Here is a 25181-nt window from a genome sequence, read left to right on the forward strand (position 1 = left end):
CCCTAATATGAGTACAGTACAAGGGATAGACTGATAAGAATTCAATTGCAATTTGATGAGTTCTGTAGATCCTATTACATTCTCTGGTTCACCAAAGAGTTCCCTTCACATGCATATCAAATCCTGTCTTCGAAAGCAATGAAATAGAAACATGGATGAATGAAAGATTACGCATTATGCTCACCTTCCGCTTCATAGCAGATACTTTGAACTTGTTCTCTTGAATGATTTTGTCAAGATCATTGATTTGCTTGTCAACTTCTATCTTTGAACTCTTCAATTTGTTTTCTTCCTTTGATATCTTGCCGCATTCTTCTTTCACAGAAATCATAGAGTTCTCTTTCTCTGCAATGGTATCCTGGAATTGAGGATGTAAATATGTAAAAGAAATTAAGGTAGTTTACATTAGAATAGAAATTTTTAAGTTCTATAAGTTTTATTTTCACACTTAAAATTAATTATCTTCGCTCCATGGCAGGTTTTGCTTGTGATAGATGACTTGGTATATAAGTATCCTTTGATACTGCACAACCTACACAAGCATTATTCCAACAGGACCAGCACAAGCATTTAAGACAGTTGTTGAAGACTGAAGGGAAATTCAAGTAAAAGTTTTCGAACAAAAGGGTAAAAGAGACTTTTTATTGAGAATTATCGAACTTGGAGGGGAATTTCAAGCTCAAGTAGAGCTGCTACTACTACTTTGAAATTATACCAATATCATGCTTGAAAATTTTAATAATTAAGAGTTGTTCAAAATACATTGATTAATACAATTAATTTGTAAGTACAGAATTCCACTCCAATTACAAATTAATTCTGATTCTAAGTTCCCATATTTTACATTTTCCCATATAATACATTTGATCTTGATGGTTCCAACATAGCAAAATGTTACAAAAATTTTCAATTTTATTTTCCCTGCATATTTTTGTCCCCTGTAAAACGTCAAATCAAGGTTGCACTATATCTGCATCAATTTATCAAGAATTTTGCTTTATAACACACAAGAATTTCATCAGAATATTAAATTACATGTTATATAAGCAAAAAATACAGTTTTCTTATGCAAAACTAGAACAAAATAAAAAGAAACTGAATTTCGCATAATTTCCAGCATAGTTAGATTCTGTGAAAATACTGCATGGCATTTTTGCAGACACCGTGAAAGATTAAAATTCTGGAAAAGTATTAGCTGGTATCAGTAAATAAATTCCAACCGATACTTTCTGATACATACCTAGGTATATACCACCGGTATCAGACAAACCAATACATCGGCTCCGTTCTAGTAAAAATAAATAGCTAAAGTCTAGTTTATGCATGTACTTACTTTTTTAGTTACTTGAGCTTTCGCATCATCATGTGGCTTCCTTAGCAGTTAAGGCAAGAACATTAATAGTTGGGTTAAATGAAGTTAAAAATGGAAGGTAAAAGATAATTCAGAGCACCCTGTCACCTGCGTCCCACTTGCCAGTTGCAATTTACCAGTCTGAGATGAACTTGGACGAATTTTTATCTCTTTTAACCCTTAACTACTATGGACCACCCTGAATTTATCTTTTACTTTATTTCTCGCACCCCTCTCCAACTACAAGTGGGATCGTTCTCCGTACTTCAGTTGGGATGATGGCTACAACCTGTCAAGGTCACGAGGTCTTACATTCGTTTTTTCAAATCTTACTGAATTTTATTTTCGGTGAGCTGCCTGATAGACATACCACAGTAGTTACGTTTGTTTTTTTGTTATGTTGTGCCTCAAATGGCTCATAACTAGGGATATCAAGTTTTCATTTTATTTTTCCCTAAATTTCGATGTTACTTTTTACTGCAATTCGGTGTTATTTTTCACTGTTTAGGGAAAAGCTCGAAGTTAAAATTAAAATTTAAAACCGGTGTTATTTTTGCATGCATTTTTACTGTTCCTTCTATGCTTAAAATTTTCACATTGTTTTAGTTCTGAAAAATTGAGACAAATTTTAGTTTTAATGACCAAAATAATAAATTTATGACTTACGTTTGTGGGAAATGGCCAAATTTCTTCCAATAAGAAAGCTATTTCAAATCATCAGCTACTAAATATGAAATTTTTATCGAATTATATCTCCCAATCTTCCCTAACAATGCGAAAAAATCCCTCTGCAACCTCAAAATACCATTTTGTGTACACACACATACATGCTTGTCCCTAAAAATTTTCCCATTCCTACGAAACTTCCCTTCTGGGAAGATCCCCAGCGAATTCCTTTTCAGGACCAGGTTAAACGCTGCCAGTCCTGACAATCTCTTTTGAATCAAACTTTCACAAGCTAGACTAGAAATGACAGTTCTAATAGCATTTTAGGTAGTTCTTTTTCAACAGAAGAAATGTTATTACCAGTTTATATTGTATATTTTGCAGCATTTTTTGCGTTAAAGTGGAAAATTCAGTATTATTCTGAAAAATTGCAAAATTCACGTTATTTCCCGATTCCGAAACACCGAAAACTTGGCCTCCTTAACCTACCCAAATACATATTAAACACTTTATATTGCTTTCCTCAACTTTTCGGTGTTATCGTTAAAACGAAAACTTCACGTCCTTACTCATAACTCATTTTCAATTTCAGCAAAATATTACATATAACTTTGAACTACCTCTCTTCTGACAACATAAAAATGAAAACATGTTAAGAATTGGGAATTTCAAAAAATGAAGAAGCCATTGTTACAATTTTTGATTGATTTTCTTCCTCTTTGCTTGATTGATTGATTGATTTAGTTTATTTTACTTCGCGTTTTGTGCCTCTTGGCTAATTTGCGAAGATGGGGATGAGTGATGAAATTATGAAATTGATGAATGGACATTCACAAACAACCATACACGACTGGGATTCGAACCCGGGACCCTTGGCGTCGCAGCGCGATGTGCTAACCACTCGGCCACAGGGTCGGGCCCTCTTCCTCTTTGCATAAATTACATCATGTTTCTTTAAGTAAACAATAATAATTGAAAACTGCTTTGCAATATTTTACTATAACCAGGGTGATATTTGTAGGGAGGATGGGGGGATTTCCCCCCTCTGGGTACTTGTGTCCCCCCCTCTGCTTGATAAATTTTATCCATGGGGGAATGTTATATGCCATAAAGTCATTACCTTATGCTGTCCCTAGACAGTCAGAAGAATTTTCCCCCACTGGAAATTTCTCAAATACCACACTGACTATAACCATGTTAAGTCATGTGAAATGTGTCAGAAACTGGAAATAGTAAAATGGCTAGTTCAAAATCAAAACACAAGTCAGACAGAGCCCTCCATAGTAGTTATGCAATTATCAATATCCATGGTAGTTAAGGGTTCACTCAACTTATGTTTTAAACTTATACTACACTTCCCTTAACTCCTGGGAATGTGGCACAAGTTCAAGTAACTAAAAACTAAGTACATGCCTAAACTGGACTTTAATTTGCCGAAATAAATGGTCACTTCAAGAACAAATTCTCAGTCCACATCTCCCCCACTTACATGTATTGTTTCCACCTCCTTAAGCGTGTCTCTCGCCTTAACCTCGATCTTCAACTTTTCCTCCTGCATCTGCCTCATTTCGTTTTCAGTTTCGTGAATCTCCTGTTCAAGATTTGCTATCTTCTCTTCACTCTTCTTGGTATTCCTGCAAGTGAAAAATGGTAGGGATGGATCAATATGGAATTTTTTGCCAATACCAAGAAACTACCAACAAAAAATTTACAGACAACCTGGTTATTAACCATTCATGCTTCCATGCAAGATTGTTATAATATATATAATATAGTGAGTGATTCCCTCACTAGAGGCCCCAAAACTTTTGTCTATAAAATTGCATTTACTTGAAGTTTGTCTTGAAATTTTGTATGCACATACCTTCAACAATATAAAACAGGATCTAAACACTTGCAATAGGTTTGGACTCTTCCAGTGACCTTAATTTGTTTTGTTCCACAACAATGCATCTCGGTAGTGTTGGCTCGAATGTATAGGGATTACAATGTACACAATCAAAGAGTGTGTGTTCCTCGTTCGTAAATACTGGCAAACTGGTTCATTTAAAGCATGTCAAAGGGCATTTCAGACTGAATTTTGTGTGAGACGTGTACATTCAAAGTGTTGTATCCAGAAATTGGTAAGAAAGTTAGAGACAACAGGAAGTCTTGTCACACAGCATTCAGGAGGCCGGAACATGTCTGAAGAGACAAAACAGGATGTAAAGGAGCAATTACTGGTATCACCATCAAAATCATTGCAAAGACTTTCTTAAGAAACTAATCTCCCATATTTCATGTCAAAAAGCTGCAAAAAAATCAAAACTACACGCTTAAAGTGTGTCATGTGTTCAAGAATTGCAACCAACAGGCCATGAAAAATGTGTGCGGTTTTGTTTATGGTTTCAAAATTTTCTTACTCAGAATCCTGGGATTTTAGACCTCACTTGGTTTACGGATGAAGGAAGGTTTCATCTGAGTGGCTATATAAACTCTCAAAAAACGTGTATATAGGCAGAAGAAAATCCTCATGCAATACATGAACAGTCTTTGCATTCTTAGAAAATTGGAGTGTGATGTGGAGTGTCTCGTAGGTGAATTATAGGCCCTATTTTTTTGAAGAAACGATTAACACGGAAGTCAACCTGGGAATATTCACTGAGTTTGTCAATCAGTTAACAGATGATGAACTAACTGATGGATATTTCCAACAAGACGGTGCAACATGTCACACTTCAATGTCAGCATGAGAGAACTTAAAAGTTTTTTGGAGACCGAATTATCTCAAAATCTCTTTGGCCTCCAAGATCTCTCGATCTCACCCTACCCGACTTCTTTCTTTGGGGCTTATTGAAGGGAAAAGTATACAGAGATAAACCCCACACAATCACAGCTTACCGACGCCACTTTAAGAAAAGTATCCCAGAATTTGGAGAGAGGTGTACCCCAGAATTTGGAGAGATGTGTACAAGAGTGGTTGCATGTGGAAGGGGACCATTTTCAGCATCGGATATGAGCAGTTCCTGTTTTACATTGTTGAAGGTATGTGCATACAAATTTTCAATACAAACTTTAAGTAAATGGCAGTTTTATAGACAAAAGTTTGTGGCCTCTATCGAAGCAACCACCCAGTATAATTATCAGCAAGAAAGAGATTTATATGTAAATACATATCTTCATGCTAAAATCGATATTATTTTGTATTATCTTTGTGAATTGTAGTATGCAAATTACAACTTCCATTAATATACACATGAAATGTGCTAATGTATCGTACATGGATACGTAAGAACAATTCATGTATATATTAATATCTTACAGCATTTAAGTCCTGTAACATGAATTCATAGAGAGAAAGTAGTCGAGGAAAAGATAGAGTGCAGAGTACATACGAGGCCAACCAGAGCTGTGTGAAGACACCAGTGGGAAGAACGGAGTGCTCTTCATAATTATAATGGATGCAATTAATGAAGAGGTGGGGAAGAAGATAGGAGAGGAATAGATGAAGGTCCTGTTGTTCGCTGATGACTTAGTAATATGGGGAAACAGGGAAGAAGTAGTACAGAGACAGCTTGATAGTTGGAATGAGAAAATCAGAAGAGAAGGAATGAAATTCAGTGCAGAAAAGAGCGAGGTGCTAATAATAACAAGTACCAGAGCCAGAAATGAACCAAGAATAAAGATGGACACGAAAGAGTTGAGGGTAGTGGAGAGCTTCAAATATCTAGGAAGCATAATTGAGAGAAGTGGAAGAACAGATAAGGAGGTAAACAGAAGAGGACAAATGAGTGGTCGACTATATTAATGCATTATATTGAAGATTAATATGGAACAGGGATGTACCTATAAAATGCAAGAATATAATATATAACACATACTATGTGCCAATAATAATGTACGAAGCAGAGACTTGGGCAATGACAGAGAGAGATAAAAGAAAGGAACAGGCAGTGGAGATGAAATTTTTAAGGAGCATAATGAGGAAGATTAGAAGGGATAGAATAAGGAATGAGGAGATCCAACAGACAGTGGGGGTGGTGAAGCTTCAGGACAGGATAGACCAATCACAGATGAGATGGTTTGGACTACCAGTAAGAGCTTACCATGCACAAGGAGTGGGAATAAGGCCAAGGGAGAGACCACGATGTCGGTGGAAAGAGCAGATAGCAGTGTGTGTTAGGAGAAGAGGACAAGATTGGAATACTGTGGAAAGAGAGGAGTGGTGGAAGACCAGGAAAAAATGGAGAGGCTTGACTTCTATGCCGACCCAGCCAGAGGCAGGAAACGGTGAAGGATGGTGATGATGATTTTTACGTACACAGTAAAATTCAAACTTGGATAATGAGAATTACTAGGCAATTTGTACAGAAGTTTATTGGTGGATGTCCTTGAAAGCATCTTTAATGAAGTAATGTTTCTGTTAATTCGAATTTTGGATAATTCAAAGTTTTCTTGTGTCCCCTTGTAGTTCGCATTAAAAGGAGTCTACTGTATTACCTTTTAGTACATATTTGAGTTATTTTTACATATAATTTCCATATTTTCCAACATTTTTCATATTCATGCTATTTCTCCATTTTCCTTTCTTGCATCAAATATCAAAGGTTTTCTATTCATCTATATTCTGTTTGTTTTGTACTCTGTTTATTTTAGATCTCTTAAGCTTTCATAGTGAAATCCATTGATATTTTAAATACACTCCCATTACGTCATGCGATATTGAACACAGTTTCAGTCAACATAAATCTGTAGGGACAACAGTAGGAGTTTCAAGTTTCATCACTTGAAAGAAAGTTTGGTAATCCATTGTTTTGGTAACATAAAAAGCACATCTTGTATTTGAATATTGCATTACAATTGATGTCATGCAAGCCTAATGCATATTTTTTAGCTAGGTGAGCCACTTGTTTAATGAAAATTGACATTTTTTTTACAATTATAAGTCCATACTTAATTCCAAATTTTGATTAAAATTAAAAAAAATATATGTTTACATATCTAACACATTTTCTTTTTTGCACGTATACTGTAAATCTGTTTCCTGGTTATTGCTATTGTCGATACTTTACTGGAATCAACAAGAATGTAATATCTGTCCATCCCTAATATATACACAGTTTTTTACTTATACCCAGAGCTTCTTTTCTGGGAAGAAAGGTTCCGGTACTATTCAAGTTAGTTTGATCTTGTGTTCATCATAACAAATACTCAAAACCATTGTGGTATGTTCACAAATAATTACCTGTAAAAAGGTGCTGATAGGGCATACCATTGTGTACCACCAGGAAAAAAAACAGTGTTCATACCAATACAGTAGCGATATAAAATTGCAAAATATGTCATGAAATATGAGTGACTGACTGCACATTGGAAATATATTAAAAAAAAAAAAAAAAAAAAAAACAGTATACAAATTTTGCGTTTATGTTCATAGAAAAAACAAAATGGCAGGATTATGCAACCACTGATTACAGACAGTCTAGAGAAACAGCGGACCTGTAAAATTCTTTGCTATTTTACCAATAAATTGACATGTTTGTGTGTCAAACAAAGAATAAAGTAATCTGTCTGTTCCTTAGAATAATACAAATTTTAGCCAAAAATAACACAATAATGGCCTTGGCATATGTGTGTATAGAAACATTGCCAATTCACAAAATAAATGCATGTATGATTTTATTATATCAAAGTACAAGAAATGTGCACCATTGGAAATAAAAAGAAGACAAGGTTAAAAAAATAACACAAGTTTAAGAATAAGAAAATAACATTAAAAAATTAGGAAGCATAACTAGGGGTGAGCCAAAACAGTTTGCAAAATATCAGTCTGAAGTTAATCACCAATAACTGGCAATATACACTCCTCACAAAAAGTTTGGTATATTGTTATATTAGACAATAGGTGATAGACACAGCCTTGGAATTCAACAAGTATGTCTGGTGGACGTTCTTGTCTTTTCACCGACATATGCCATCGTGCTTATCACCTATTGCCAAGCAATAATATTCCAAACTTGTTTTGCAATGAAACACTTTGTGGAGTCTAATTATCCAGTAAAAGATGTTTAACTGGCAAATTTTTGCTACAACATTGTGGGGAGAGATGGATTTTGTTATTACTCCAGTCAAAAAATTCTGAATGATTGTTATGGTGAGGAAAATATGATATCTTTGTGTTTTGGGATTGCTGAAAACAAAAATGATGTTTAAATTAATTGATTACCTCTTGTTTTTGAGATAATAGCACTTTCATTTCTATTTACAAAATACAGGGTGTGCAAAAAGTCACTGATACTTTGAACATACGTAACTTTTGTACAAAAAGCGAAAGAGAAATGAAACTTACACTGAGTAATAACTTGTCTATATGGATACGTTTTGAACATTAAAGAAGAAAATCATGCTCTACATGAACATTCAGTGTGTGGAAAACGTTACTAAGGTGCAAAATAGGTTTTGTACAAAGTAAAGACAAATATGGACAAAAGACAGATGAGCAGTAGTTGCTTGCAATAATTTACAAAGTGTATCAATTGTCTCTCTGTGGGTATTCATCGAACTGATAAATGAATCATATATTTTTACGCACTTTATGCATTAAAGATGTTTTATGAGGTTAATTATGGAGCATTCACAAAAAAGCATGTTTTCTTTTTAAATTACAAAGTGTACTGGCAACATTGGTCATGTCAGAGGGTAGTAACAGGTGTGCCAGACATCTGGCTATGTTATTCAATCACTGTCCAGATGAAACAAAAGATTTGAAATTTATTGTAGGGAAAAGATAGGTAGGTTAGTATTTTGTAGGGATGGGACCGATTAATCGGTACTCTATCGGTATCGGCCGATATAGGCATATCGGTTTATCGGTAAAATTACCGATTATTTTACCGATCCGATATATCGATTATTATCTGATAATTTAGTGCAAAATTCTGCCATTTTGTTGTAATTTTTATGGATAATATCCATGCCCTACTTTCTAAAATAGTAAATGTCTAAATATGCAATTTATCTTGCACTGCAGTCACCTTGAAACACACATTTATTAAAGAGGTCAGTGAATCTTTCAGGTTCTTCAAGGGCCATTTCTAATTTTATATCGGATCAGTAGAATATCGGTTATCGGTATCGGTAAATTTTATATCAGTACTTTATCGGTATCGGCCAAAATTTCATATCGACCCATCCCTAGTATTTTGTAAGATAAATTTCAAATCTTTTGATGCAAATTCAGTCATGTTCATGAGATCTCTTGCTGGCCTGTCTATGATGTTCCTGGAGCATTTCTATTCACCAAACAGTAATAATCACTTAATATAACCATGATCCATATTCCTTAGTATTGAACCTCCATGAATGAAATATCTTGATGGAAGCGCTCAACATGTTCATCGCTCACATCACCACTTTGTTTCTGTACCAAAATTTTGCTTTTTTGTTCTCCACAAATATGTACCTCTAAGTATTGGCTCACCCTTAATAAAAATAGCACATCAGCAAATTACACAATTTTCGAATATAGCATTCAATTTGGAGAAAAAACCATTTGGGCAATTTGAATTACACATCCACACAGATGAGCCAACTTGTTCAAGAAATTCAAGCAAACTTACCTTTCAGCTGTTTTGATTGCCACTTTCAGACGTGTTATTTCCTTGCTGACTTTGTCTATTTTCTTGGTGACTTCATCCAGCTTCTTCTGCGCAGCTTTCATGCGGCCTCCTGTGATTTCATTAATCTGACTTGTCACCTTTTCGACCTCCACATTTATCTTTTGCGCTGCTGCTGATGCCTTCTGGAACTCTGTCGGAGAAAGAATAAGGCCCGAATTAGGTAAGAGCATTTTCCTTAACATTTATGCCATGACCAAAATGCTACCGTGAAGAAGAAAAAAAAGTAAAGTGATACCCTGTGCTTTGCACCACACCATGAAAGTGTATAGGGCGTGTGGAGTTAGGGTCTCACACTTTCTTGATAACGACTGAAGTTGGGGGTGATGTGATCAGCACCACACCCCTGGCTGCCTTTACCCCCCCCCCTGTTTCCTCCAAGTGCCCACTTCATACAACACTGGGTGGGAGACGGAGCTGCTTGAACAGGTGGAAAAAATCCTGGTTCTCCCCCACTTGGGATCGAACCCGGGTCTCTCCCATGGTAGTCAGATGCCCAAACAACTGAGCTACTGTGTAAAGTGAGAAATATTATAGCATTTCTGAAGGATAGAATCAGTCCTAACCAATCAGAAGCGAGTTCTAGGTCACGAGCACACAAGTAATGGAAGCTGAATGAGATGCAAATAATGTATCACTTCATATTTTTAAAAGCTGATAATAAACCATTCAACCAAAAGGAATAACATTTCCCTTAAAAAGATGTTAAGTACAAATCAATGGTGCTGCTCAAATACATACTAATGCAATACAAATATAAATGAATAAATTAGCTGTTTCAATTGAACACTGGCTCATGGACAGAAATATCTCAATGTGAGATTAAGTGAGATTTAATACAAAAAAATATATGTAGTTTCAATTTGTTTACATGATATCTCATCAAATAAACAATAATTTCCTCTTTTAAATTCCATCTCTTCCTCTCTAGATGTATTATTAAATGAAAAGCCTTTCGTGCTGCATATATTATCTAATGCACTCTGCATGGTTCACATTGCAATCGCAAACAATAACCAGAATGTTACGTGAAATGCTTCTGTGTAAAGTACTGTCTGCTATAATATTTTTGGAAGCATTTATGCTAGCAAAAAGGTTTAAGGAAATGCTTTTGTCTAAAGTGGACTTAATATCCAATACACACTGGTGTAGTTAGAAGATATATATGTCTTTGGTGACATATTCAGAACAAAGCTTTTTGGACCTTATTTTTGTGAGAAAACCCATTACTGGACTCGCATATCTGGACATGCTTGAGAATTGGATGATGCCCCAACTTGAAGAGGACCCACGGAATTTTGTGTTCTAGCAAGCTGGAGTGTCCCTCCACTACCACCGAGCATTCAGAGGGCGCCTCAATGAACATCTCCACAATGGTAGATAGGTTGTATTGGTCTCAATGATTATGCATTGCTGAGATGGTTCCTGAAGTCCCCAGATATGACACCATGAAATTTCTTTTTGTGGGGCTTCTTCAAGGAAGGGAGTGTTTGTCCCGTTGTTGCCTCAAGATCTGGTTGAGCTGAGATTGATTGACTTGCTTTATTTTACTTCAGTTTTTCTGCCACTTTTGGCTAATTTGTGAAGATGAAAGATGATATGATGAATGGACACTCACAAACATACAGGCCGGGATTCGAACCCGGGACCCCTGGCATCATAGCATGGTCTGCTAACCACTCCACCACAGGGGCCGTCTGGTGGAGCTGAGAGAACGGATCATTGGAGACATACTGATTTGCATATTTGCTGAAATGGACTATTGACTCACTGTCTGTCATGTCAAAAAGGTGACCATATTGAATCTTTGTAAAGCAAACTTGAAAAGTATGTTACAAAAACCTACAGACATAATCTTTCTTTTGTTGTAAAAAGCATGCTCATACCACAATACCAGGCTAAGAATAAATGCCCTGAAAAATATACAATATTTTCCAAACATCCTGTATTTAATATATTCTCTAATTACCGACAATTATCAGCATGTGAAACTGTAATATAGTTTGTTCAAATAACAAATTTAAAATGTAAATTTTCCATCTGCAGATAAACTTCATATCTTGCTGTTATACAAATAAAAATGAAAATGAGAACACCATTTGGAATAAAGAAGAAATGCTTCCTAGTAATCCAATCAGTACAAAAATAATTTAAAGAGTTCAAACCTGCTGATAAGCCAGTTATGACAGTCATACAGCACTTGATTCTAGGCAGATATCTTAGTTTAATGTGAAGACCAGAAACCACGATCCAAGGAAGGTTCCTTGTGTCCTATCCCAAACATGTACCCTCTTCTCCTGTATGAATGTACAATGGGATGATGTAACTTAAGTACAACTTACACTTACTTTATAGACTCGTACTCACCAGCTTCAGTTTTGTTGACCGTAGTCTGAAGCCTTTTAACCTCTGCGGGATTGGGGGCTGCAGCTTTCACCTTCTGCTGTTGCTCTTTCAGCTGAGCCCTCAGCACAGGTTCTTGTTCTCCCAGGGACTGCACGAAAAATTAACAAGTCACTATCCTGATTTTGAAGTAACAAACACAATTAATTTAAAGTTATGCAATCTTTTTTTCCCATTTCTTCTTGTATGTACGTAATGCTTGCATTGTAGAATTATTTTTCTTGTAGTTTACGGTTGTTACGAGCACTTTAAACACATTTTTTCATGTAATGTTTCGGGAGAATACACACTACCTTCATCAGATATTTATTTGTAGTTTGATTAAACAACAAAAGAAGTACAAATAAATGTCTGGTAAAGGAACATTTGTTCTCCCAAAACAATTACATCAAAAACATATTGCTTGAAACAACCATGAACCAAAAGAAGAAATTACTTCCTTCTTATTATTATTACTATTTAGGTTTACATGACCACGGTTCTACATTGAAAAATAATTTCTTTACTCATCAGGCTGTGGATATCTGATAATACTGGCATGAAAAAGCTTTCCAAATTAGACACTGCTGAACTCCCAACCAATAGTGAGATTGCCATCATCCAAGGAACTGCAGGCCCATCAAGGAAGCTTTCAGACTGACGTAACAAGCAATATGTAACATTTGTTACTTGAAAACAAACCTTCAGAAATATATGCAGCCTTTCATATTGGAGTAATACAAGGTGCACATGTAGTTTTGTGTCTGAGACTGGGCCATTTTATCAAGAGGCACCAATCAGCAGTCATCTTTGTCACGTTTTGAATTTCTAGTTTGTAGTAAAAAAAAAAAAAAAAGAATCAATATGTTCTTTTGGATTCATGTACTTATGACAGTATTTCATATTCAACACTTACTTCATACAGTCTGTTCTTGTCACCTGCCACTAGTGATTTCTGAGTGAAATCTATCTTAGGGAGCTTTCTGATTAAAGTAACAAGCAAAATGGACCTCTCTAATTTGTGAGGGGAGGGGTTGGGGGGAAGGTATTTCTTTTCGAGAACATGTATCACTCAACACTTCTGATTTGACATTTCAGTGTGCAAACTCCCTTAGAGCCATGGGATTCAAGCCAAGGTCACTTTTCAGAACTATATCTCTGGCCAGTCAATGGGATCGGCACAGCTGTTCTAACTGAGAGCCAAGGTTCAATCTGGTAACTGAGCCTTGAGGGACTCACCTAGCTAAGTAGCCCATTGCCATCCTTAGAATTCTTGACCTTGCCTCATCTCAGCTGCATATTGGGATTATAAGTGGATACCATCACTAAACCACATGGATATAGTGAAACCTTGATTTGATGGTTTTCAGAGAATCAAGCTGAAAAAATCTTCAAATGTGGGAAAATCGAGGAATATTTTATAACATTTTGCTCTGTTGGGAGCATCAAGATTGACTGTATGATGCGAGGAAAATGTAAAATTTGGGTTCCACTGTACATCCATCCACTTTGTAATCATAATTGCTATACCTCTGTCTCAAGACCCATCAGTCAAGAGCACCACCTCCAGGCCTGAAATACAGTATGCACTATGGTCAAAAAAAAAGCTCCTTCAGATCAACCTTAGTCTGTAATGCAGTGAATGTCGCATCTACAGGGTATTCATAAAGTCTGGAACCAATGCCAAAAATGCACGAACCCTTGATTTAACAAAATATATCTCTACAAAACATGTTCGACATGTCCACCATCATTTTCCATACACAGCTGGAGACATTTGACCATGTTTCTCTGGATTCGGCGCAACATTTCTGGGTCCAAAGATGTGCAGGCTGTAGTAATATGTTTGTGCAGATGATCCAGATTTCTGATTTTCAATGCATACATTAGACATTAATTTCCTTGCCAAAACAGCTGTTTTTATACCTGTAAAGCAGCCCAAATACTAAATTGCAAATATGTGACGTAAATCCACTGCGTATTTACGCAAGTATGTTACCCCAGGTTGCCCTTTATGCACTTGTATATGCAGAAAAGTTAAGACCTCCTTCACTTTTGGGCAGTAGGAAAATTACAGGGGTGCGTATGAAAATTACGGTGTGTAACATCCGTAGCTCCCCAAATACTGTCGGATTTCTACATTGCATACAAAATTTAATGACTTTGATGTGTTTTTTACGCTTGTGTATGCCTGCCTTAAGCTAGATAATGAATCTGTAACAAGAAAAAAAATCCCACAGGTTCCAGACTTTATGAACAATATCTCTCGTAAATGTTCGATTTGATGCTCAGACAAATTAATAAATACCTTAATATCGAGGCTGAACTTCTCCAGGCTATTTGTATGGTCTTTCAGGTCTCTCGTGACCTGCCTGATCTCCTCTTCAAGCTGTGACTGGCGCTCCCTCAACTCTTGGGACCTCTGGCTCAGTTCCTGCAGTTCCTGCTCCATTCTCTCCACGTTCTGAGGAGGAACAGTGGTTGTCACAACTGAGCGACCCATTCGTCCTCTGCTCACTTGCTTGCCTCCACCACTCATGGTACCTTTTGTGTAAAAGAAATTACATTAACACATCAATGAATGTCAATATACAAAAAGAACAGGACTTAAAAATTAGATTGAATACTTCACATTATGTAGAGATCTAATGCAGAAATGCTGGCTTGACCAGGATTCAAACCTGGATTGCCATGTCATTGCTAAATGATGGTCCAGCCTTGATTGTACCCCTATTTTTCACTTTCACTATTTAACTGTGTGGTAATTGTATAATCATGAAAGAAACATACTATTAGCTTTGAATTCAGTTGCTAGAGTACGGTACGTTATGCCAGAAAGCTGGGTTCAAGTCAACATTTTCACTTGAGCCAGACTCAGTCCCAGATTTTTCTAGATTATTCAGGTACTGTTAAATAATATTCCAAATCACTTTACAATCATTTAAAATACTAATAAAGTCATACTTTCAACTTTGCATCTCAATAAAATGAATAAAGTTTATTGAAAATAAATAACAAAAAAAAAACAACATTTTTACATTAAATGCTTCTAAAAAATAGGAATGGGACAGATTAATTGGTATCAGCCAATATAGGCATATTGATGTATCGGTAAAATTACCGATCCGATATATTTGTATACTAGGGATGGGCCGATATGAAATTTTCACCGATACCGATAACCAATCTTCTATCAATCCGATATAAAATTAGAAATGGTCCTTGAAGAACCTGAAAGGTTCATTGACCTCCTTAATAAATTGTTTCAAGGTGACTGCCCTGCAAAAGAAGTTGCATATTTAGACATTTACTTTTTTAGAAAGTAGAGCATGGAGATTATCCACAAAAAATACAACAAAATGGCAGAATTTTGCACTAACTTATCAGATATTTATTGATATATATCAGATCGGTAAAATATATGCCTATATCAGCTGATACCGATAGAGTACTGATTATTGGTACCATCCCTACTATATACAGTCAACTCTCGATACAACGACTTTTCACAGTTCCCGGAAAAAGGGTTGTTATTGGAATTTGCACCAGTTTTGAGCTTAAACGAAGCTCAAATGGACACGAAGATTCCTAGGAGACGGTAACAGCATTTATCCTGTGTATTTATACAACCTGTTATCACAGGATGCGTGTTGTGAGAAGGAAAATAGAACATGAAAACATTTGCACTGACACCTATGGAATAGGAAAACAATCTCTCGTTTATTGCAAACAAAACTTGAAGAATCTTGACACCAGTCACACCGGCGCCAGCAAAAATCGGGAGATAATTGGGCAGAATGAATGTTGGATTTTATACGGGTCTACAAGAGCATTGTCTGTTACAAGATTAACTGGTAAGATAAGATCTCTCAGGAGACACAATACTACCTTTCTAGGCACAAAAAAAAGCCATAAATTTTGTTTTGATTTGGCTGTGTAAAAGACATCGTAAAAAAAGTGACGAAAGTCATGTTTTCTTTGCTTCAGCCAACTTCATATTCATCCCCTCCCCTATTCCAGGAAGCAGTCAAAACTCTTCCTTAACTTGCATTGTAATCCAGCCTGGAAAAGGAAACACGCACTTTAAACTGTATATTTAGTCCCGATTAGCCCATCAGCATAAAATGAATTCAAAACAAGCTTTATGAAACCTGCACATTTTCATTTATCAAAATGGGAGATTGTTCTCACTTTTTTTATTTGTCCTATGGTTTTTGATTGTTTTCAAGAATGTAAGAACTGGTTGCTCCATTTTAGACGTTAAAAAGGAGGAGGAGGGATCCACTTCCACCCTCTCCTGTAATCAGCCCATGTGCACACACGAGCAAGAAAATCGTGGCTGAAACGATCGACATTGCCACCCCCCTCCCTTTCACGTTTGTTGACAGAAAAAGAGGGAGAAGTGACTCAGCCAACGGCACACTTTTTTTGGCAAATATTATGACATCGGCACAGTTAGGAAAACGTAGGACCATTTGGAAATTTTTCATCCAATTGGTGGAATATCGGTTATCAGTATTGGCAAAATTTCATGCCGGCTGATCCCTACTAAAAAAAAATGAACTCAATTTGGAGAATTTGATTGATTCCAGTTTCCAATCCTAGCAAATAATAATAATAATAATTCCCCGATCTCTTCATCCCCAAGTTCATTTCCATAACTTTTGCAGGATTCCCAGCTCAGTGGGAACCTTATATTAGCTGGAGTGTCTGGAAAAAAAATACATAAAATTGAATGTAAGATGCAATCTCTGGTCAAGCCAGCCAAAAGTAAAAATCACCACATTGTATCTGATTCAACAACTTTATTGGGTCTGATGATACTAACATTAACATAATACAGCCAAATCTTATCTACAACTACGGGAATAGCATACATTTTGAAGTAATTACTCTTTCCCAGGAACAGTTGAAAATTTTGGAGGAAAAAAATATAAAAAATTTGAAGGAAATTTGTCCAAAAAAAAATTGTTGCACTTATTTTGGCTGCTGCATTGTGATTCTCTTTGTGGGTGCTGCACTACTTACAACTGGATACCAGGGCACTGGTAGTACCATCCCATAGTACTTGACTGGGCACACCCCTGGGTTTCTCCATGCACACTGTTGCAACATCATGAACTGTTCTGGCCTATGCGCATTAAAGGTGGTATGACATTTAAGTTTGCTATGTCCAAATAAATTTACTGTACTGTATCAGAGAGGCAGGGTAAACCATGTGAAATCCTGCGTACAGTACTGGCCATGTGTTACTTGCCACTGTGCGATGTTAACTCGACGCGAGGTCCAGTTTTTTTAAAAAAAAATTAAGACTAATCAGTGGTTGTAACTGCACTTGAGAAATTGCATTGTAATCAGGAGTAGTTCGCCATTAAAATAGTAGTTTCATTTATGAAGAATGCAGCTGCTACATTAGGATTATTAATGCACTTTTTCATGTTCCTGCTGTTATTTTTCAAAATTTTGATGTCATCTTTGGGCATATCTGCACCCATGGGGTTTCATTTGAAGCACTAAAGGTCTACCGGTTAAAATCAATTATTTAATGTGCATTTTTGCCACAAGGGCCCCTCAAAAATAGCCAAAGTACAATTTCAATTTTCATGCTATTTGTGCATATGGGAGTTGGAGGTGGATCACAATTGGTCAAATTTCCAATAACAAAGGTTCTAGAATTGAGAGCTGTCCGTAACGAGAAATATTATAATACTAAATAATCAATAAAGTGTATTTTCCAATGCAAATAAGGCTTCTACCAACTCTGTCCTGTGTAATTTAAAATATTTAAAATTGTGAAACTTTACCTGATGGTTCAATCAATTCACCACGCAGAGTTACAACACGATGTCTGACTCTTCCGTAACCAATCCGGGTTGCTTGGTCCAAGTCGTTGGCTACGAGGGTATCTCTCAGAGCGAAATAAAATGCTGGCCGGATACGCTCATCCTGCACCCTAATTAAATCAAATAACCTTGGAACTTCTTCTGGCCTGGAAGAAAGCAAAACTATAATCAATTTTCAGCATTCAGTAAAAAATTCAGATGCAGTAAAGTAACTTGATATAACCGCTACAAAGAATACAAAACTCAAAATAAAGTACACTCACAAGTACAAACAGTATCGAACTATTGAAACAATTCAAATCGAAAATTATTGATAATTACAAATAAATGTTTGATGAAGGGAGTGTGTGTGTTCCCCCAAAATGTTAAATCAAAAAAATGTTTAAGTGCTTGGAACAGTTGTAAATTAAACTCCATACCAGCTTACTGTAGACCAGGCTAACGAGAACAAGTCTCTGCGCAAGTAGTGATGAGACGGCTCCATCAATGAACAGTGAGATAAACGGGATTGTGTAATGGGCAAAGGGAGTTACCCTATTTTCTCGAGAAAATCTGTAAGCGTTGCAAACTTTTGAAAAGGATAATACCGAGCGCACATGGCAAACGGACCATATTTTTGTCTCCATGTCTGTACGATTGGTTTAAGAATTTCTTAGGGAAACATTAGGGATAAAACTGCAAGAGCAAATTTTGACAAGCCGTGCATTTATCGTACGGACTAAGGTCTGGGCTGCACGTCCATACATGTACGGTCAGGACCGTACAGTTGGCAACGCTGCACTTCCACCACTCAATTTTCCTCCTCCTCCTCTGCCGATATGCGCGGCCCTGCTCTACAGTTAGCTGTGACAGGGTATAAAAGAAAGGTTCGACAGTGTAAGCAATAAGATCATACAGAAGAAAAATCAAACAAAGTTTTAATAATAACCATAAAAATAAAAGGAATTTGTATGCTTACGTGTTAATCCTTGTATTGCAATTCTGCCTCCACCTCTCTTGCTTTTCTAGGGCTATAAATGTGGCAATTCCTACGCTGTTTTTCTTGAGAAACTCTATGCACTTTTGACCAGTTGAAACCGTGTCGACTACTATGTTATCCAGAGAGCCGCAAGCAGTAGAGACAGCAACATCATATTTTTCTTCAATGGCACCCAAATCACCCTGGAGAATAACATAAATTCTGACGGTGAAGAACTACCAGATAAAAATGGAATCCAATTACATGTTCTCAGATTTTTACAATTATTAATATACCTAGGGTTGGAACAAAGTCCGATACAACTTTGAACAGATGCAGAAACTACTACCGATGATACTCTTATGGATTTCTACAGATATCAATGCTTGAAAATTGTAACAATTCAAAGTGGTCAAGAATATTTGTAAATGTTCTATTCTAACCACTGTAACATGATATCAATCTACCAGTTTTTCTTTAAAATACAAGGTGGCCCAAAAAAAAGGTAACCAAAATGTAGAACCGTTGTATTACATTTCGGTTACCTTTTTTGGGCCACCCTGTATTCATAAATTCACATTAGGTAACTATTTAATCAGAGATTTCCGATTTCTGCCAACAATGTTGTTGAATATATAAATAAAATTATGCATTTTACAAAATTTCCTGGAAATTTGGAAATGTCACATGGAATTTAAATTCCATTTGATATTTTTTGATATCAATAATGATACAGGGTGGCTAAAAAAAAGGAACCGAAATGTAGAACCGTTGTACATTTGTTCGGTTACTTTTTTTTTGGGGCCACCCATACCACTGGTATCAACTCATACCGATACATTGATATTTGGTTTCGGCTCAGGCCTACATTTAACCTCTCTCAAGTCAGTGGAAATTAAGGTTAGCATTATTTTCTACATTATACGTACATTCTTTATCCTGCAGGTCCTTGAAGAATTTATAATTACGTTTCTATGTGCCACTTTAACGTGATGCAGAAACCCTACATAGAAGAGTGGTTAGTGCAGCATGCTACAACACTAGAGGTCCTGGGTTCGAATCCCCGGATTGAGAATGAGTGTCCCTTCATCAATTTCATCATATCATCACTCATTCTCATCTTCGCAATTTGCCAAAAGTAGCAGAAAAGGGAAGTAAAATAAACCAATCAATCAAACTTTAGACGAAGGCCATGACAGCAGGCAGCGCAGGGATCACCTTTATGGCAGTGACCCTCTGTTGCCGCATTTACCTATGAAGAAACTTGCAGTCAAACAGCCAATTAAGCCTACCACTGACCCCCTATTTGGGCAACAAGTGGCAACCTTAAAACCCCTCCATCACAAAGCAGCCAGCAGGGAAACAAGATTTTGTCAAAGTAACTGTTCTGTGATGTGAATGGAAGCCGTTCTTAGCGTGGTCCAGGTATAATGTGATGTAAACAAGTCAAGTATCCTGTTGACAAATTTAGTCCACACTTGGTGAGTTGTCATATATTTTCAAATTCCATGGGAATTAAAAATGTTCTGGGTGCATTGGCACATATGACCATTTTGCACCCTTCATTGTGTATTGGGAATCCCCTAATCTAAAATCCTTATCTGATAGTTAATTGAATGATTGATTGATTGAATTGTTGTTTTAAGTCCACTGACCTAGAGTTTAAAGTGGGATCCGAACCACTATGTGCCTCCACCGGGAATCGAACCCGGGACCCCTTGCTTACAAGGTGACGTAGCACTGCGCCATCGGGGAGGCCTTACCTGAGAGTTAAAAAGGGGATGTAAAAAGCCCCTTGAGAAATTTTTAAGTGTGTAGGTTGCAAAGGGACCTGCAGAAGACATACACATCACATTAAAAAGGTAAGGACATACTAAAAAGACTTCGGCACTGAGAAGGTTAAAACTTTGTGCCTCTACAGATCCCCACACTCAACTTTCATTTGACTCCAAGGCTGCATTTATGGTCAATTTGGTACTACATTCACCATTAACTCCTGTCCCGAAGCCAAAATTGTGGTTAAATTCTGTATGCAGAGTCAAGAGAAAATTGCCACTGTTGCTCACTTATTGAAAAATATGGTGATATTCTCACAACTTATATCCTGAATAACTTTCCACACTGTGCTGCTTCTTGATTTTTACCTTTACAAGTTACAGGAACTTCATGTTATGTATTGTTAATATCATACATTAAAAAATGACTAATGTCTAGAGAAGAAACTTCAAATAATATCCCAATTTTCAATCTCACCTGGGCTCTTCATCAGGTTAAAAAAAGTTGATATTCTCTTAACAATTCTCTTTAACTATTGAAGACTCACCAGGCGACCAAAAATGCCAGGAATTCTCCCAGATCTCTTCTCTGCCATGAGTGAATCCAGAACTCTCCCCCGACTCCTCGTAGCTTGCATCGCAGATTTGGTCTCCTCGTATTGCATCCTGTGGGACCTCAATCTCGATGACACCTGGGCCTCCTCTTCTGTAACCTTCTGATGCTCTAGGTGAGCCTTTTGAAGAGTCTTCTCCAATTCCGGGATCCTTTTCTTCAAAGCCGCCACTTGCCTGTAAAGGTGATTTAAAATAAAATATATACAGATGACAAACAGACTAATCAGTACCTTACAGGTATCAGCAAATTGTTCTGCAAAGAACCTGAAAGATTTTACCTTTAGAAAAATAAACTGAATACTGAGACACCATTCCTAATGAATAGAGCCACATATTTATGGTAAATAAAAGATCAAGATTTCAGTGCAAAAACTGAGCACATTTCTGGATCAAAAGTTGTATATAAAATGGCATTTCAGTGTTCAAATGGTAAATATAATCCTACACAATTATTTGTAATTTTACCCAAAAAAAATATATATATAATCTGCTCATTCATATATATTAATGTTCTAAATGGTTTCACAGAACCTCTGTTGGATAACAAAATAATACTCTAAATGTTACTATCAAGTAACTATTATTATTACCGCTAAATGGTTTTAATTGACAAGGCAACGTTTCATATTTTATTAGCATAAATTGATTAGATATGCAAGGTTGTGGTTCTGGAAAACCAGAATGAAATATTGCCGTATGAATAAAAACAATTTTAATAGTAACATTTACCGTATTATTTGATGAGTCTTATCCTAAAATATAAAATTCCTGATAATTTTAGCAATCAGATTTTTCTTTAATAGGCTGTAACTGTGTGCCCAAGACTATCAGATTCTTATATGCAGAGAAAACCCCAATGAGAAGAAACAATAGTATGTTTGCATCTGCTAAATAGGGGATGGAAAGTAATGATTTACAGATAACAGATTAACAGATATGATTTAAGAGATTGAAGAATAATTTGTAAAACTGAGAGTTTTAACTTTTGGAACCTAGCATTATCTGGCGTTTCCTTCTCCTGAATGTTAAACCATGTAAAAACACCTTAAACAGATACAAATGTTACCTGCGGAGTGAATACAAATAACATTAGATGAAACTAGCAAACTATGGTTCTGACTGATTCATTTGTTCTTTTAAGTCCACTTTATGCACAGAATGGCTAATCGGGACTGGACCTAGTTTAAAGTGGGATCCGAACCACTTGTGCCTCCTCCGGGTATCGAACCCGGGTCCCCTTGCACAATGGTTCTGGAATGAACTTGAACACTCACTCTTTTCGTTCACCAAGCGTCTTCTGTGTTGAGTCGAGATTGCTCTGGATTTCATCCAACTTGGTCCTCTCCTTCTGCTCATTACTCAGGTAGATATCCAGTTCAGACTTTGCGATGCCATACTGCAAATGAAAAAAAGAGGAATGTAAAGTGTACCATAAAAAAATAAACATAATTTGTTATTGAACGGTCTTTGACGAATAAGTTTAACTCTTTGGGAACTGGCCTGAAAATACCTTTTCTTCCCACATGGAGATTTTATTTTCCTGAAAATCATGGAAAAAGTTTGTTATTATTTAACATTTTTTTCTGAAATCTACAAGACATCCTCTTTGCACAGATGTAGAAAAGTGTTACATTTTATATATATTTTTTCGAATTTATGAATGTTTATCTGTAACAATATTTTGAAAGGAAAAATTAAACACTGTAATAAAAGATACTGAAAACACATTTTCAATACACAATACAGAAATAATTGATGAAAAATAATGAAAAAATTTCTTTGGAATCAAAATCATCACTAACGTTATGTTTAGGCCGTTCGCCAGCTTATACTGCTTGGCTGCGAGAGGATGTGTGTATGGGGAATGGAATAAATTATGCTCACTGACCTTTACCAATATTTAATAGAATCTGCACAAGTGAGGGAGGACGATCACGCACGAGCAAGCAACATATCTAACACTGATAATGATAAACCCAAAGTGTCACCACTGTACCTGATTTCCTTCGTAGTTCTTCGGCTGTCACGACATAGCACTGTATCGAGCGATTGAAGGTGTCCTCAGTGGGTTTGTCCAAACCTTTTAAACGGACCTTCGTAACACTGTCATTCGAAACACACTTCATGCTTCGCTCTCCGATCAAGACTCTTCCGGCGACCTCACGTCACCCGGAAACTGCTGGCGTTTCTGATTACACAGCATTTCTATTTCTGGCTCGTGACACTAACTTTGAAGTCCTTATAACGAATTTCCACAATTGTTCATTGCTATTCTCAATATAAAAGGATGTTAAAAATTAACGTTAAAAACTGTACTTACGTATGCAAGTATGTTGTTCCTATTTTTCTTTCTTTAGAACTACGTTTCGGAGATTAACTATCTCCTTCTTCACGTTTGTATGAAAAAACTAGGTACTAGGTAGTACCACGTCGAAATAAAAGGATTGTGGACAAGGGTTGGTGTGGATACATTTAAGATATTATATCCCCACCCCAGACATATATAAAAAGCTAGTCGTTCACTATAAACTTGCACAATTAACCTATTCTCATGTTAAAAACGTTAAAAAACTAAAAAACCTGTGTGTATCACTATATACAACTTGCAGGTTCGGCCTTTCCTACTCAACTGTGCTTCCTAATCTACATGAAGGTCACTCCTCCACGAACATTTTCCTCTCCCCTTTATTTTCTTATCGCGTCACAAATCCAACGTAAATTCTCGTTCTTCTCGAGCAGCTTGGATAACTTCCGGAGTGATGAGAAAACCGATATTGGGTGCAATCTTCCAGGCTTTTTACCATTAAAGAAAGAAAAATAGGAACAATATACTTGCATACGTAAGTACAGTTTTTAACGTCCTTTTATATTCTGGAATTGCAAGTAATACACACCAAACCGGTGGCTCAGTCGGTAACGCGTCTGACTACCATGCTCAAGGTCCCGGGTTCGATCCCCGGCCGGTTCAAATCCGGGAACTTTTCTAAGGATGGAAGCGGCCCCGGTGCCCACCCAGCGTCGAATAACATGGCTACCTGGGGGAAACCCTGGGGGGTAAAGATGGTCAGGGGCGTGATGCTGATCACATCACCCCCACTCACGACCGGGATCAAGAAAGTGTCGGGTGTTACCCCCACACCCCCTATACGCCTTCATGGCGTGGTGCTATGCACAGGGGAGCACTTTACCTTTTTACACACCAAACCTACAAAATGCTATTCTCAAGAGTATAAGAAAGAGTGCAACATAATTCAACACAAATAAAAGTAAAATTTGACATCTAGCAGTTGAAAATTGAAAGAGGTGGTTACAACACAGGTTCACAAGAGATGCAGATACTCTATTTATAGCCTGTTGTTCATTCACAATACGAGAGGATAGCGAAGAGAAGGCTATGCCCGTCACCTGCCTTATTACACAGTAGTTGTACAACAGGATATGCCCATTGTACGTCCAAAGTGTATTAACTTGCTTGAAGTTTCGAACAGCCTGAAAACTTACATTATTAAATTAAATTATTGGAAACAATCTTACGTCACAAAGTATTCCGCTGGCAAACTTACAGCAGAATTTGCTTCATCCTCTGTCTTCCTTAAAGAGATCAATTTTGTCTCCAGCTGTATTTTGCTGTCCTGAAGCTCTTGTGTCTCTGTCTGCAGGCTGGACATGACTTTAGTCAATGCTGCCTCCTCCTTCGTTCTATCTTGAGCTAAGCGGCTCTCCAGTGCTGTCAGCTCATCGATCTCGGACGAGTTCTTCTCAGGGATTTTCTTTAATTCTTCTAGCTGCAAGAAGAAACACACACAGCTTACTTACGTAACAGTCATCACATGTACTGCTGATGAAAAAAAAGGGGATAGTTCAGGCAGTGTGTCAACAACATGACAGAAAACAAATTAAGGAAATGTATTTAAAAATTAGGATTTTGGTCAATAC

The 25181-nt window shown here is 36.8% G+C and overlaps 1 protein-coding gene across 1 annotated transcript in view; it reads right to left on the minus strand.

Moving 5' to 3' along the window:
* glu (structural maintenance of chromosomes 4-like protein gluon) overlaps window positions 1-25181 on the minus strand; it is a 72694-nt gene that overhangs the window by 15328 nt on the left and 32185 nt on the right. Inside the window, exons 9-18 of the mRNA XM_083129711.1 lie at window positions 24809-25030; window positions 22520-22641; window positions 21179-21419; window positions 18856-19058; window positions 17859-18043; window positions 14363-14598; window positions 12040-12166; window positions 9616-9805; window positions 3507-3651; window positions 185-358 (exon numbers count right to left, since the gene is read on the minus strand). Of these exons, the coding sequence (XP_082985837.1) occupies window positions 185-358; window positions 3507-3651; window positions 9616-9805; window positions 12040-12166; window positions 14363-14598; window positions 17859-18043; window positions 18856-19058; window positions 21179-21419; window positions 22520-22641; window positions 24809-25030 (1845 nt within the window). The remainder of the gene's footprint in view (window positions 1-184; window positions 359-3506; window positions 3652-9615; window positions 9806-12039; window positions 12167-14362; window positions 14599-17858; window positions 18044-18855; window positions 19059-21178; window positions 21420-22519; window positions 22642-24808; window positions 25031-25181) is intronic.

The sequence above is a fragment of the Lepisma saccharinum genome, chromosome 10 (assembly GCF_977018435.1).
Source record: "Lepisma saccharinum chromosome 10, izLepSacc3.1, whole genome shotgun sequence".
NCBI lineage: Eukaryota > Metazoa > Arthropoda > Insecta > Zygentoma > Lepismatidae > Lepisma > Lepisma saccharinum.